A 14,271-nucleotide genomic window follows, 5' to 3' on the forward strand; every position below is an offset into this window, starting at 1 on the left:
AGATCTACATTCCTAATCCTACTTCTACATTGAATAAACCATTATACATTGGATCTATACAGCCTTTAGAGTCCTAAGTATCCCTGTCCTGAGCAGTGACCGGCCAGTTATATCCTCCTTCTCCCCTGCTCTCCCCGGGCCTATGGAGGAAGGATGGAGGGTTGACCCCTGACCTTCTCATGAGGCCAGATGGGGAGATTGGGGTGGGGGGAGCATTAGAATGCTGAGCACAGAGCTGCGTGGTGCAGCAGGACTAACGATGGCACTATCATAGATTATAGATGGCACTGTGTGGTTAGTGTGGTGTTATTGTAGAGGTTGGGAAGGATGACAGGGAAGATGTGGAGTTCATTTGTGGATGTTGTTGTTTTGGGTGATATCTAATATTGAAAACACGTTTGGTGTTTAAAAATAACTCATCTTTGCCAGGATGAAATTCTTGAAAGGCAAGGGGTCATAGACTTAAGATATTTTGGACCTAGATTCAGAACAACTAAATATACAGTAAACCTACTGTTTCATATGTCTGCATGGTCACTGCTTTTTTAAACCTCCGAAAACGGGTATTGGATTCCCAACATACCTCCCTATTCCAACCCCAAGAGAGAAAGAAAAAGAGCCGCAAAAAGAAACAGAAATGCAAATAAGAAGTGGGTTGCGTTTCTGCGTCGCCAAAATCAGCATATATTTGCAGAAAAAGTCAGCATAGCACCTCCAAATCAAACTAGCAATCTGTCACCACACTGGCTGGAGGGAGAAGAGGATTCGAGGGACTAACGCTACAAACACAGAACCCGCTCTGTTTCGGTTTACACTATGCCTGAATGCTTATCAACGTGGTGAAACTCGCTTTCTGGCAGTGTATTTACCATCGCACTAATTTGTGACTGACGCGGTTTCAGCACCACCGACAGCGCCGAAGCCCTCACTAGCGCTGCCTCCTTCTCTCTCTACAGAGGGGGGGCGGGGGGGGCGGGGGAGGCGGAGAGGGGGGGGGGGGGGGGGGGGGGGGGTTCCCTAGCAGATTTCAGGATCTACAGTCATTCCTCCATTGCTACACAATACCATCTTCCAACCAGATTTACCATAAGGGAGAATGTCATAGGCGATCACGAATACATGGCGATCATGATGATTTGAATCATCCAGCCCCCTCCATTACTCGTTTTCGCATCCGACACTTTCCCCAATTCAACAGCATCGCTACAGCAGCGGCAAGCCCGTATTTGTCAATATTAACCGTCGCTGGTTACATGTATCTTTCATTTGCTTTCCTCTCGTGACACCGCACGACTTTTCGCCTTGATCAACATCACAGTGCTGAATAAGAAACATGACAAAGCAAACATACCTAAAAACACATAGAAATAGCCATTTCCAATGTCTTGTGTATAACAGTTTGAAGCCTATATATCGTTTCCCGATCCGTAGCCTAAATCGACTCGTATTCTGCTCACGAAACCAGCAGAGCCTCAGTCACGTTAACCAGCCGCTTCAATTAGCGATGTCATTCACAAATCAGTCACATATCATTCATTGCGCCTGCTTTGCCATGTATTCCGCAATTAACACGGGCATTTCTGTGCGCTTAAATACATAAACTTATCATCAGCAACTGTCATGGGCTACATTTGGAGAAATGCTGTGGCCAACCGCGTGTCAATAACGAAATACATACAGCGCGAGCATGTTTAGCTCCGCACACGGTCAGCTGTCATTTTCAGATTTGACAAGCAGAAGCAGATACGGGCTATGAATAATTCAACACACAAAACTGAGCCCTTCACGGAGAAAAACCGCCTCGCAAACGCCATGGCAACGAATGATACCGAACTGGTTTGTATGAATGTAGGCTACATTGTCATCTTCCGTCGCATGCAAGGATGTGTTAAATCAATTAGTCCTGTGAAAGTAAGGGGGCTTCAAAGCGCAAGGCGCTGACCAGCCGCGGAGAACTGCAAAATCAGCCAGAGATGGAGAGAGCCGCCACGCAAAATCAACCGACATGTAAGCCTATGAGACGCCCGCGAGAGGCACCCCAGCGGACAGTCAACGGAAATGAATTCACATTGTCACAGAGAAATATGAATCACTAAATGCAATTTTGCATTTACCTGTCAAGACTCCGACACGGATTTGGTGGTCGTGGTTTGTTAAAATCATCCCGTCTGACGCCATGTTCAGCAGCGCTGTCGCCCGCACTGAGAACTCACGGCAGGGCCAAGAGCCGATCACATCGAACTTAGGGGGAGGGTATGAGGAGGAGGAGGAGGATGATGAGACGGAGGGAGGGAGGAAATGAGGAAGAAGAGCAGAGCTAGGCGAGAGAAGTGGAGAGCCGAGCGATTAAGACACCTAGATAGCTGGCCGTGCGCGGCAGAATGCGGGGGCCGTTTAAACCGCACACATCACTCAGCTGGCCGTCTGCCATGGTAGTAGTGTGGATTCCAGATTCATTCTTTTGGAGACCACTATTGATTTCTCTATGAAGACTCAGAGAAACAGATAGGATTTAAGCAATGCGTCGGTAATGCCACTCCAATTTCCCCACGTCATATGTTTGGTGTCACACCGTCTATGGATCATAGTATATTGGGTGATGAAAATGCACTTTTAGTCTACGAGGTGTTTGGGCATTGTGCCCGCTTCGTATGAAATAGTAATGACCAGGTGATGTGAGGACTAAGTAGCCTACTGCGTTCCCATCCTCAGAAGCTCAAGAGAAGATCACAGTCTGACCTGTAAAAACGCAACTGCATCCCGAGGCAAAAACCTCGCTTCTATTTTTAGTCTGACTGCACGCTTCCGTGGTGTATATTTTAATGTAGAAAAAAAAACGGCCCCTCCTCCCGCATCTGTTTGGATTTGATCAATACATGATTCATGAACACACCTAGTCTATATGAGTATGGGGACTATGGACTATGGAGTGTACCGTGCACCATGGCGGGAACTGGGTCAACTCTTCAAGCCTGACCGCTCACTCACTTCAAAAACATCAAGTCAGTCGTGTCTCGAATGACTCCCCGGTGCAGGCGACAAACTGAATGGAAACCTTGGCAACATTTTACTTACACATCCATGTATTTTATTAAATCAGTGTGATTTTAGGTGAGGGTGGCAGTTCACACTCCCAGAATCACACATCCTAGTGATGACCCTCCCAACATCCAACATCCAATGCTGAAGTCCATGGACTTTGGAAAGATCTGCCCTGGCCTTGATTTCAACTCCACAGATGTTGTTTCTTGGTCTGGATTAGACCAAATATGAACTCATTATAGAAGTCTGGATGGTTCAGATTTGGTCCAGTCCGGACCTGCCTCGATTTGGCCCAATGTAAGATAGATTTCTATGCTTTGTTCAGATTTCGTACAGTACAGTAGTGTACAGTAAAGTAGAGTGAGTATAATTTACTATATTGTACTTTACTGTACTAAACTTCTACTGAACTAAACTGGACTTTACTGTACTGAACTGAACTCTACTGTGCTCTACTGTACTGTACTGTGCTTTACTGTACTGTGCTGTCCAAACTTGTAAAGCATAGATGTCTATGAACGCTTCAGATTTAGTCCGTCCAAATTAGGAATGGTTTGGGGGCGGAGCTCATTCGAATAATACCCATTGTGCTTGGAAAGCGTTACTTTTTTTAATTTACATTTTAGGCTTTTAGCATGACACTCTTATCCATTTACTGGGAATGCTACTGTAGCTGAAGTGTTCTTGTCACGTCCTGACCAGTGAAAAGGGTCATTTGCCACAGTAGAATGGTCAGGGCGTGGCAGGGGGGTTGTTTTGTGTGTTTTGGGGTTGGTTTGTTTCTAGGGGAATTTGTTCTAGTTTTCTGTTTCTATGTTTATTTTTCCTTGTGTGCCGAGTATGGTTTCCAATCAGAGACAGGTGTCTTTTGTTGTCTCTGTTTGGAGGCCATACTTAGGCAGCCTGTTTTTCTTTGGGTTTTGTGGGTGTTTATTTTCCGTTTAGTGATTGTACCTGACGGAACTGTTGAGCGATTATTATTTTGTTGTTGAAGTGCATTCATTAAAATCCTAAGATGAGCACTATACACACTGCGCCTTGGTCTAATCCTTTCGACGCTTGTGACAGTTCTGTATTTTCTTCTTCTGACCACTGCCAGTTCTTAAGCTTTTGAAAAAGCTAACATAAATACATGTGACAGATGGGAGCAATAATAAATATTCCGTACTGCAATCTTCAGTTATTTCCATTTTGCACTAAAAATTAGATTTCAAATGTTGAATGTGATATAATGCTTTCTTCACTGACATGTACCGGTAACTGCCAAAATAAAGCAAACACCAACATGTTGTCTTAAGGTGTTGAGCCACCAGAACAGCTTCAGTGCACCTTAGCATAGATTCTACAAGTGTCTGGAACTCTATTGGAGGGATCTGACACCATTCTTCCATGAGAAATTCCATCATTTGGGGTTTTGTTGATGGTGGTGGAAAACGCTGTCTCAGACACCACTCCGGAATCTCCCATAAGTGTTCAATGGGGTTGAAATCTGGTGACTCTCTCTCTCTGACACACACACACACACACACACACACACACACACACACACACACACACACACACACACACACACACACACACACACACACACACACACACACACACACACACACACACACACACACACACACACACACACACACACACACACACACTTAACTAGCTCAGGATCCAGCACTTGCTTTCAATATACTTTGTGTCTCTCTTTTATTTTGGCAGTTACCTGTAGATAAAGGTTAATGTATGTACAGCTGACCTTTGGCAATATCATTTTCAACTTTCATTACAAATATTTTCAAGGAAAATATGTATTTTCAACATCTGGAAAATACTTATTTTCAACACTCGTTCCGAACTGAAAATGAACCTGATTTCAAAGTAATTTTGCTCCCTGGAATATTTATTAAAAGGTTAAAAGAGCAATAAATCATCAGTAACTTAAATGAATGCTAAGTATCCATTCATTCCTGAAGGATTGTACTTAGACAGTAAATGCCTCATGAGCTTAGTTCCACTGTCATACCCCATCAGAATCCAAAATATAAGCATGTTGTTTACCCCAATGTTTGTAAACAAAATAAATGTAAACAAACACTATATAGCCTCAAAACATGGTTAAAGCTATAATTCTGATGTCCTTGCGTCCATAGTTCTGTTGATGAATTAAAGAGAGGTTACATTTCATCGCTCAGCTTTTTACAGAGAAAGGGAAAACGCTTTGATATTGTTTCTACTGCTGATTGCCCCTTTAAAGGGTGGTGAAATGAAGCCTGACAGTATGAGTTCACATCGAAGGTAATCTAGTTTTGTGAATGTGATTACGCTGCTCCATTAGACACTATATCATGTGTGGTTAGTCAGAGTGCTTGGTAACGTTACCCACTTCAAAACGCTACATCTGGTCCCTCCGACCTCCACCTCTATCTCTTCATTCCTGTCCCTGACACAAACCAAGATGGACGTCATTGAGAAATCATGGGACCTTCTGCCCTTTGAGAAGAAGCCTTCCCTGACAAGACATGAATGTCCTCCGGCGTCTTCATCCGCATCTGTCATGCTGTCAGCAGCACGACAAGCCCAGGCGTTAACCAGAAGCTGAGCTAACTGTTAGCGCCAGGGCCCAGAACGAGCAGACACCACATCATCACGGTCCAGAGCTGGCAGGAGTTCCTGGAAGGATGGAATTCCCCTGTTACTGAGCGCAGGAGTGGCGAGAGAAAGAGAGAGAGATAGAGGGGGATAGGAGGAGAGAGAGGAGTGAGAGAGGGAAAGAGAGAGAGAGAGAGAGGGGGGATAGGAGGAGAGAGAGGAGTGAGCGAGGGAAAGAGAGAGAGAGAGGAAAGAGAGAGAGGGGGAGGAAAAGAGAGGGGGAGAGGTGGGGGGAGAGAGGAAAAGAGAGGGGAAGGGGGGAGCGAGAGGGAGCCACGCCATATGATGGATGCAATGGGCTGGGGACCCCATCTGGTGTGCAGAGTATTGTGTGTGCCTGAGTGTGTGTGCGTATGTGTGTGAGCGTGTGTGTGTGTGGGTGTGTGTGGATGTGTGTGTGTGAGGTGTGTGGCTCCAACGCTGTGTTCGTGGCGGTGGCAGGGAAAGCCCACAGGCTCCAGCTGCAGGCGGGGACAGCCAGAGGACAGCAGATTGTGCCGGGCTGTTTGCGTTACGCAACAGTGGCAGCGCTGAAGCTACGGTATACCCCGCCCGCCTGCCTGTCCTGGGACGACCGCAGAACAGGAGCGCTGGATACACTAACACACCACCCTCCGCCACTACCTACAGGAACATATGCATACATTTAGGGAGGAACCTGCCCGCACACAAGCATAAAATATGGAAACACAAACACGTGTTAAAAAGCAGAACACGCTAAATAGGCAAAACACATAAAACACATTCGACTCTTGAGTTCCTTACAAAAAATGTTTTATCTTCCAGATTAATAAGTATGGCATTTTCCAACAAACGTTCCTCCCTCTCTACCTCCCGCTACCTCATCCTGAGTGAGAAAGAGAGAGAGAGAGAGAGAGAGAGAGAGAGAGAGAGAGAGAGAGAGAGGGGTGAGTGAGTGAGAAAGAGAGGGAACGAGCCATAAACCTTTATTTCTGCCCCAGCGACTTCTCATCCCTGCCTCCCTCCATCCGCTACCTCCATTCCTGAAAAGAAAACAGTACAGCTAAAATAGCTGTTAAATGCATGATAAAACATGCAGCCGGAAGTTTTACTGGAGTTGCACTAAGTTAAACTCATCAACGCGTGTACAGTGTTGTACCTCATAATTTTATATGGGTCAAATATTTCATTGAATATTAAAATGTGATTAGAAAAGAGTACATTCGTTTTTTTATTGAGGGTTTGGGCATCTTTATTTAATTTTTATAGAAACATGGCTGGGATCGAGTCGCAGGAAGAGAAAGGACATTTAAAGAAAGGTGATTGGCTGGCTGTTTTGGCAGTGTCTCGATCCATGGTCCTTCTACAAGGATTCTAACTTCCTGGTTAGGCCTACTTCCTGGTTGTAGCTAGGTGAAGTAAAGGGACGGACCAAAAGTTGCATGTTCGAGTCCAATTTGTCACCCAAAAAAGTGTGTTGATGTATGGCTTGATTGAAGCACATTATGCCATAAATGTCCTGTAATTGGCTGAAATTGCGAGCCCTCCTTTTGTAGTGCGGTGATCGGTCAGTTTTATCAGATAATATTCTGATGATTTTACTGTTTTATGTGGTAATAATGCAATGGTGGTCAAATTTGGAATCCCTCGCATAATATGCCGGGAATTATTGATTTAGCAAAAAAAATTGCAATTGCAGAATTGTTTAACCGTGGAGGTACTGACAACTGTAGCATTTTAGCTAACCCTAACCCTTTTCCTAACTTTAACCTAATTCTCTTAACCTGCTACGTTCATTCTCCTAACCTGCTGCATTAGTTCTCCTAACCTGCTACGTCAAGTCACTTCTGCCATAGCTGTGCTTCCTTTCCCATTTTTCTCCCAACGGGAATGTATGCAAGTGCAAGTTAGATTGTCGCTGTTAACTCACATGTGGTGCTAAAAATAGTGGTATTGAGGATCAGCACCCACTTCTCATGTTTACGCTTGTAACAAAATCACCACCACACTGCCTCCAATGGTGGTAAGTCTTATTGTAGTGATCGGTTGTTAGCGAACGAACATCTCATTTCTTTTGTTGGTGAACGTTAGGAACCGAATCGCATCAGTGAATGAGCCGTTCATTTGACTCCCTGATTTGTATACTGGTAATCCTGCTGTTTTGTTTTAGCTTCAAACAACGATTATCTTCAAATAAGTTACAACATTTACACGCTAATTTTTGCAGTACAAACATTTTTCTAATAATTTGGCTAGCAAAAAAATAAATGTAATGTGCATATCATGATCTGACATAACGGTAGCCTACTTTTTGGGCTACCGTTATTCATGGTTCTAGATCGATTTTCAAGAATTTTGAATGAGGAGCCGTTTGGGAGCTCAATGAACAGAGCCAAATGTTGTGGCTTTCCGAAAAAACTCGGAATGCCCATCACTATCTTATTGTTTTCACTAGCGTCATAAAAAATGAAATGAAGGTACCAAAGTACAAGAAACACAATAAGAATACAATAACTTGCACAGCAGTTTTTCAGTCAAGTTCATTTTCTCATCTGTTATGATACAGTATATCAACACTCTCCAGATTTCCTTATTAGTAGGTGTGACTGTACTTGGCCTCATTTTAACAGAGAGAGAGAGGGAGAGGAGAGAGGGTTAGAGAGAGGGAGAGAGAGGGGGAGAGACAGAGAGAAAGATCGTGTCCACTACGAGACCATGATGTTTTCCTACGGAGCAGCAAGGGGAACTGCCCCTCCTTACCTTCAGGCTAGGCTGGTTTCTTGGCCCTCCTACTCCTACGGGGGTCAGCTCCCACTCAGCTCAGTCAAAGCTCTTCCCTATCCTGGCACTCAGTCAAAGCTCTTCTCTGTGGAACCAGCTTCCAGCTGACGCTAGGAAAGCAGTCCCCGCTCATCTTCTGAAAACATCAGATTCCCTGCCTCTTCATCTTAAAATGAACCCCCCCCCCCACACACACACAAAAAAGTTTACTGACTTTGCTCATAAAACTACTTTATTGAGGAAAAATGTACTTGCTACGTCTTTAATATGTGGCTGTCTCACCCAGGTATCATAAGATGAATGCACTAATTGTAAGTCACTCTGGATAAGAGCGTCTGCTAAATGACTACAATGTAAAATGTAAAGTGTAGAGAGACGGAGAGAGGAGGAAGAAAGAAGGGAAGAAAACAATTACCCTTCCTTCTGCCGAGAGATTAACAGCAACCACTTAGTTCAGGACTGTTGGGGACGAGCCCCTTGTTTGGAGACAATAATTAGGGAACAACACATGTTATGGAGGAGAGGCATTTTGACTAGTGTACGTGAGGCGGTGGGAGGTGGGAGGGTAGGCAGATTTTGGGAGAATTAGAGAGAAAGAGTTAGATAAAGAGCGTTAGAAAGTGAGAGAGGTAGGGAGATATGCGGGAGAGATCAAAGGAGCGAGAATGAGAACAGAGAAAGAAAGAGAGAAAATAGAGGGACGGAGGGTGAGAAGGCAGACTAGCAGAGAGAGAGAGAGAGAGAGAGAGAGAGAGAGCGAAAGAGAAAGCGAAGGTAGTAAGAGAGCAGAGAAAAGAGAGAAAGAGAGAGCAAGACAGAGACAAAGAAAGAGAGATGGAGACAGAAATAGAGAGTGAGAGAGTGTGTGTGTGTGTGTATATGTGTGCCTTAGCGTTATCTAGGCAGCAGTAAAGCACGCAGGCAGCGCGGCAGCAGTAGCAGTGGCATTCTGATGAGAGAGAGAGAGAGCAGGATCTGGGCAGACTCCCACCATTACAGCGGCTGCTGCGGAACATGGCCCCAGGGTACTGGAATCAAACCCATTACATCTGATACTGGATTCCTCCACTACTTGGAATGAATGCAATGTGGACGAGCCGTTTCGAAAGCCGGCCAGAGTCGCATAGCATCTCCCCGCAAAGACGGGAGAGGAAAAAGAGGATATGGTGGGAATCAGAAGGCCTGGAGAGAGGGAGGATACTGGAGAAGGGAGCAAAAGAGGAGGAATAGCGAAATAGGAGGAAGAGGGGAAACAAAAGGGATGGCTTTTGCTATAACATGTACAGGCTGGTTTCCAGATTAAGCCTTTAGTCAATAGTGTTTTAGTCTAGGACTAATCTTAGTCTGCGTTTTAGGAAACCAGCCCTATATGTTATAAAGGAAATACTTGAGTAAATGAGGGATACAACGCATATTGAAAGCAGGTATTTCCACACAGGTGTGGTTCCTGATTTGTTTAAGCAATTAACATCCCATATCAAAAATCAAATCAAATCAAATGTCATTTGTCACACGCTCCGAATACAACAGGTGGAGACCGTAACGTGAAATGCTTACTTACAAGCCCTTAAACCAACAAGGCAATTTTAAGACGAGTTAAGAAAATATTTACTAAATAAAATAAAGGAAACAATGAAAAGCTATATTATATAGGGTCATGTCTAAAAATACTGTTGTTATGGCTATTATTTTGGCCCCATAGGATGGCAATGCCCCCATCCACAGGGCACGAGTGGTCACTGAATGTTTTGATAAGCATGAAAACGATGTAACCCATATGCCATGACTGTCTCAGTCACCAAATCTCAACCCAATTGAACACTTATGGGAGATTGTGGAGCGGCGTCTGAGACAGAGTTTTCCACCACCATCAACAAAACACCAAATGATGGAATTTCTCATGGAAGAATGGTGTCAGATCCCTCCGATAGAGTTCCAGACACTTGTAGAATCTATACCAAGGTGCATTGAAGCTGTTCTGGGTCGTGGCGGCCCAACTTCCTATTAAGACACTATGTTGGGGTTCCCTTTATTTTGGCAGTTACATGTACATTCTCTTTTTATCTTTTTAGTCCAGGACTAGGCTTAAATAGCCCCTATACTCTAGTCAATCGTCTACCAGCATATACCCAGCTTTCCTCGTCATAGGCCTAGCTATGTCATTTGCATAATTAACAAACTGGCATTTGGAAAGCAGAATGTCAGCACTAACAACCTTGGACAACCAACTACCCCAGGTCATTTTGTTTCCCGCCACGTAATTGTCTAGCTGATGCAGAGGAGATGAACAGATTATTTTATTTAAGGGCAGAAAATATGTATGTTTAACTCCTCTGTATCAGCCAGACAATTACTCATAGACATTACAGCCAGTAGATAGTGATGGCGCTGATGTCATCCACGTATTCCTATGGAAATGATATGAATTTGAAGCGCGCCCTATTGCTGAATAGGGCTAAATGGCACCAACAAAAATCTCTAAGGATCATGGTGAAAGTGGCCGTAACTAGCAAAGGATCATGGTCTATGTAGTCGTTTTCTTCCTAGCCTCCCGGCCCGTGATTGGTCTGTGTCGGCACGTGGCCCTGTGTGACCGCAAACGTAGTAAGAATGGATCCCTATTTAATTAAATATCTCGATTTGTAGTGAACTTTAAAAGAATTCACCATGGGATCGAACTTGATCATAATAAAGTAATCTAAGAGCCCAAAACGGCCGCCAAAATCCCTCTGGAAACTCTGGACAATCCTAGGTATTTACCTTGAAAAAGAAAAATATATTTATATACACATGAAAATTATTTCACTTTGGGACCAAAATCTTCCACTCCCAAATTGCCCCCCATGAATGTACGCCTATGTTCAGTTACTGTAAACAGTGGAAAAGTAGGACATGCAATGCACAGCGTCAAACAAAAGCAGGCCTTTTTGATTAAACATCAAGACAGGCCTTCCTCTCTTTCCCCAGTCAGAGCCATACTAACCATCTCTAACTCTGTCCCTGTACATAGTGACATCTGATGTAATGTTAGTGTAATCTAGCCTGCACTCTCAGCACAGCGCATCTGTTCCAGGTCCTTCACATGTCCCGGGGTTTGACGGCTGCATTCACTCACCATTGTTTCAACCACGCCTGTACCGATGACAAGAAAACTGTCCATAGCAATTGTAAATGTATCTTTTCATCCAGCCAGACAAGCTGTCAGCCGTGCAGACAAGCAGTCAGCCAGACAAGCAGTCAGTAACAGGGACAAAAAAAAATGGCACCCATTCCACCACTTTCCAAACGTTCTCCAATGAAACTGTACTCGGTTTTGTCCGTCACAACAGAACGCAACAACACACAACCCACTCTGGCCCACAGAATGTAATCACACATTCACACACAACTAATAGCCCCCAACACAGAAGTTGGAATGACTTTCAAGCTCCAGTGGGTAAGGCTTCTGGGTAATGACGGTGGCGAGCTGCAGGTAATGTGGTTAGCGTACCACTGCTGGACCTAGCTGACAGCTAACCCTGGTGGTGTGAGGGGGGAGAGGGAGGGGGGAAAGGGAGGGGGAAAGAGAGAGAGAGGATGAGAAAGACAGAGAGAGACAGAGAGAGACAGAGAGAGACAGAGAGAGACAGAGAGAGACAGAGAGAGACAGAGAGAGACAGAGAGAGAGGAAATAGTTAGAGGGAGAAAGACAGGTAATACTAAAGGAGATAGAGAGATAGAACGAGAGGTAGAAAGATTAAGAGAGGTAAAGAGAGAAGAATGTAAGAGAGAGAGAGAGGGAGGTAGGGAAAGAAAGAGACAGAATAAGGAAAGATAAAGAGAGAGGAAGGAAGCGAAGACAGAGGAGGATAGAGAGAGGGAGTCAGGGAGGAAGAGAAAGAGACAGAAAGACAGGAAGAACAGAGCAAAGATAAAAGAGAGCGGTAGAGAGAGAAGAGAAAAATAGGGAGATGGAGAGAAGAGAGAGAGAGATAGAGATGGAGGGAGGGAGGTAAAGAAAGAGAGATGCTGGAGCTGACAGGGCCCGGAAGCAGAGTCAGCGGGCAGGGGGCAGTGGCACCGCCTGATTGGATCAGACATCCTCCCGTAGAGAGCTCTCCTAGATACGCACACACAAACGCACATACTCACTGCAGAGTGCAGGTGCCTTCCTTACTGTCCGCCTTGCCTTTCCTCTCTCTATCACCCTCCTCTCCTTCCCTCTCTCTTTCCCTCACCCCAACCCCCCGCCAGGGAGCTGTGGGGAAGCAGAGAGGTTGTCCACGGCAGCCAGCGCTTATATGACTCATTACTCATCCAGACCCGGGCCCTGCTGGACCTCCCTGCTACATGTAGTACACACAGCCTGAGACGCTATCTGGAAGTGTGGGCCTGAGTCTTCAACCCACACCCCTTCAGGCTATAGGCTACAACACTGGGGCTTGAACCCACAGCCCCGACATCCTGAGTCAGCCAGAACCACCTTCCCATTCCTGTCCCCCTACTTCACTCTCCCACTCTCCTTCCAATCAACAACCTACACTAGGAGAGGCCCAGGCCCCCTATCGTCAGCCAGTTCCCCTCTCCACTCCCCTCCCCTCCACCCTCCCTGGGTCTGTCTGCGTGTCTGGACCCAGGGCAGGGAGCTTATCTCAGTGGCTCTGGCCAGGCACAGTACCAAACAGCAAGGCAGGCTTCCATTCCACCGCGGGATGCCTGCCTCACACCCGGCACAGTCGGAAACAATGAACTCAGCCAGGCAGAAGAGAGAAGGAGCAGAGAGGATATGGCACGCGAACGACCAACGACAGACAGAACACACTCATTGAGAAAATGTACTCTGATGAATGGGAGGGATGGCGGGAGGGAGGGAGGGTGGGTGGGAGGGGGAGGGTGGGTGGTTGGGGGAGCGAGGGAGGAATGGAGGGAGGGGAAGACTGTGAGGGAGACCGTTTGAAAAGCAGAGGCTGGGAAAAGAAAGTGGGAGGTCTCAAGATTTTACTGATAAGTGGGACCAAATAAAATGTCAAGAGGGATGGGCCTGATTTCATATTCAAAGGAAAGGTGCTCCAGATCACCAGTCATATGACAATTCTGGATCATTTTTCATTTGTTTTTATTTATTGTGTTTTTGTTGCGTGGGGGTATGTAAACCCTGTTCGTGTCCTTTTCTACTATGTTACAGTAATTATTGCATACAACAAACAGTTATATGACACAAGCAAGTTAATGTTTTCGACAGTTTTACTAAACAACTACTGATTTAGAACCATGAAGAGTTACCTCAAGTCAGCACAAAGACAACAGGAGCACTCCCCTAGCTATTCCAGCACCATTTCCACTTAAACATTTAAACATCATCAAATCAACAAGGCTATATATGCTTAGTTTAATACACTGAAAAAAAACTAAAAGATAGCAACAACAATTTAGTCCAATCAGTGTTGCTAAATATCATGTGACTGTCCATGGTAGTGATTTCTCTGTGTGTGTGTGTGTGTGTGTGTGCGCTCAAGTAAAACAAAAAATGTTGACTCGCCCTACTACTTGTAGACCAGTTGAACGCCAATGCCATCCTCCTCTCCTTCATGTTGGCAAAACGGTCCTTGGCTCTGTCATACAGTACGCTTTTAGTTTTTGTTGTCAAAGGCTACCGAGCTAAAATGAGTGCTAGCCTAGCTTCCTTGCATGGGCAACAATGAACCAGCTAAGTTAGCTAGCTAGTTAGCGTGAGCCTGCTAGGCTACATCTAGGCTACATATTGAACTTCAATCATCTCAGGCCAGTGGCACAATATATTAACTTATGGTTAGATCAGAATCGTCGGCATAATCATTGGCTTGTACAAAGAATTAAGTC

General features: G+C 45.1%; 1 protein-coding gene across 7 annotated transcripts in view; it reads right to left on the reverse strand.

The window, feature by feature from the left end:
• Positions 1-3,938, reverse strand: part of LOC106571666 (gephyrin) — a 100,266-nt gene extending 96,328 nt beyond the window's left edge. For 2 of the 7 annotated variants that reach the window (XM_045695803.2, XM_045695800.2), the window contains exon 1: positions 2,115-3,936. In XM_045695803.2, the coding sequence (XP_045551759.1) occupies positions 2,115-2,178 (64 nt within the window). In that variant the 5' untranslated portion in view covers positions 2,179-3,936. Of the gene's footprint in view, positions 1-2,114 lie in introns of all 7 variants that reach the window. The other 5 variants (XM_045695801.2, XM_014144986.3, XM_014144983.3 and 2 more) reach the window with 4 other exon arrangements.
• Positions 3,939-14,271: the final 10,333 nt, after the last annotated feature.

The sequence above is a fragment of the Salmo salar genome, chromosome 15 (assembly GCF_965601325.2).
Source record: "Salmo salar chromosome 15, fSalSal1, whole genome shotgun sequence".
Classification (NCBI taxonomy): Eukaryota; Metazoa; Chordata; class Actinopteri; order Salmoniformes; family Salmonidae; genus Salmo; species Salmo salar.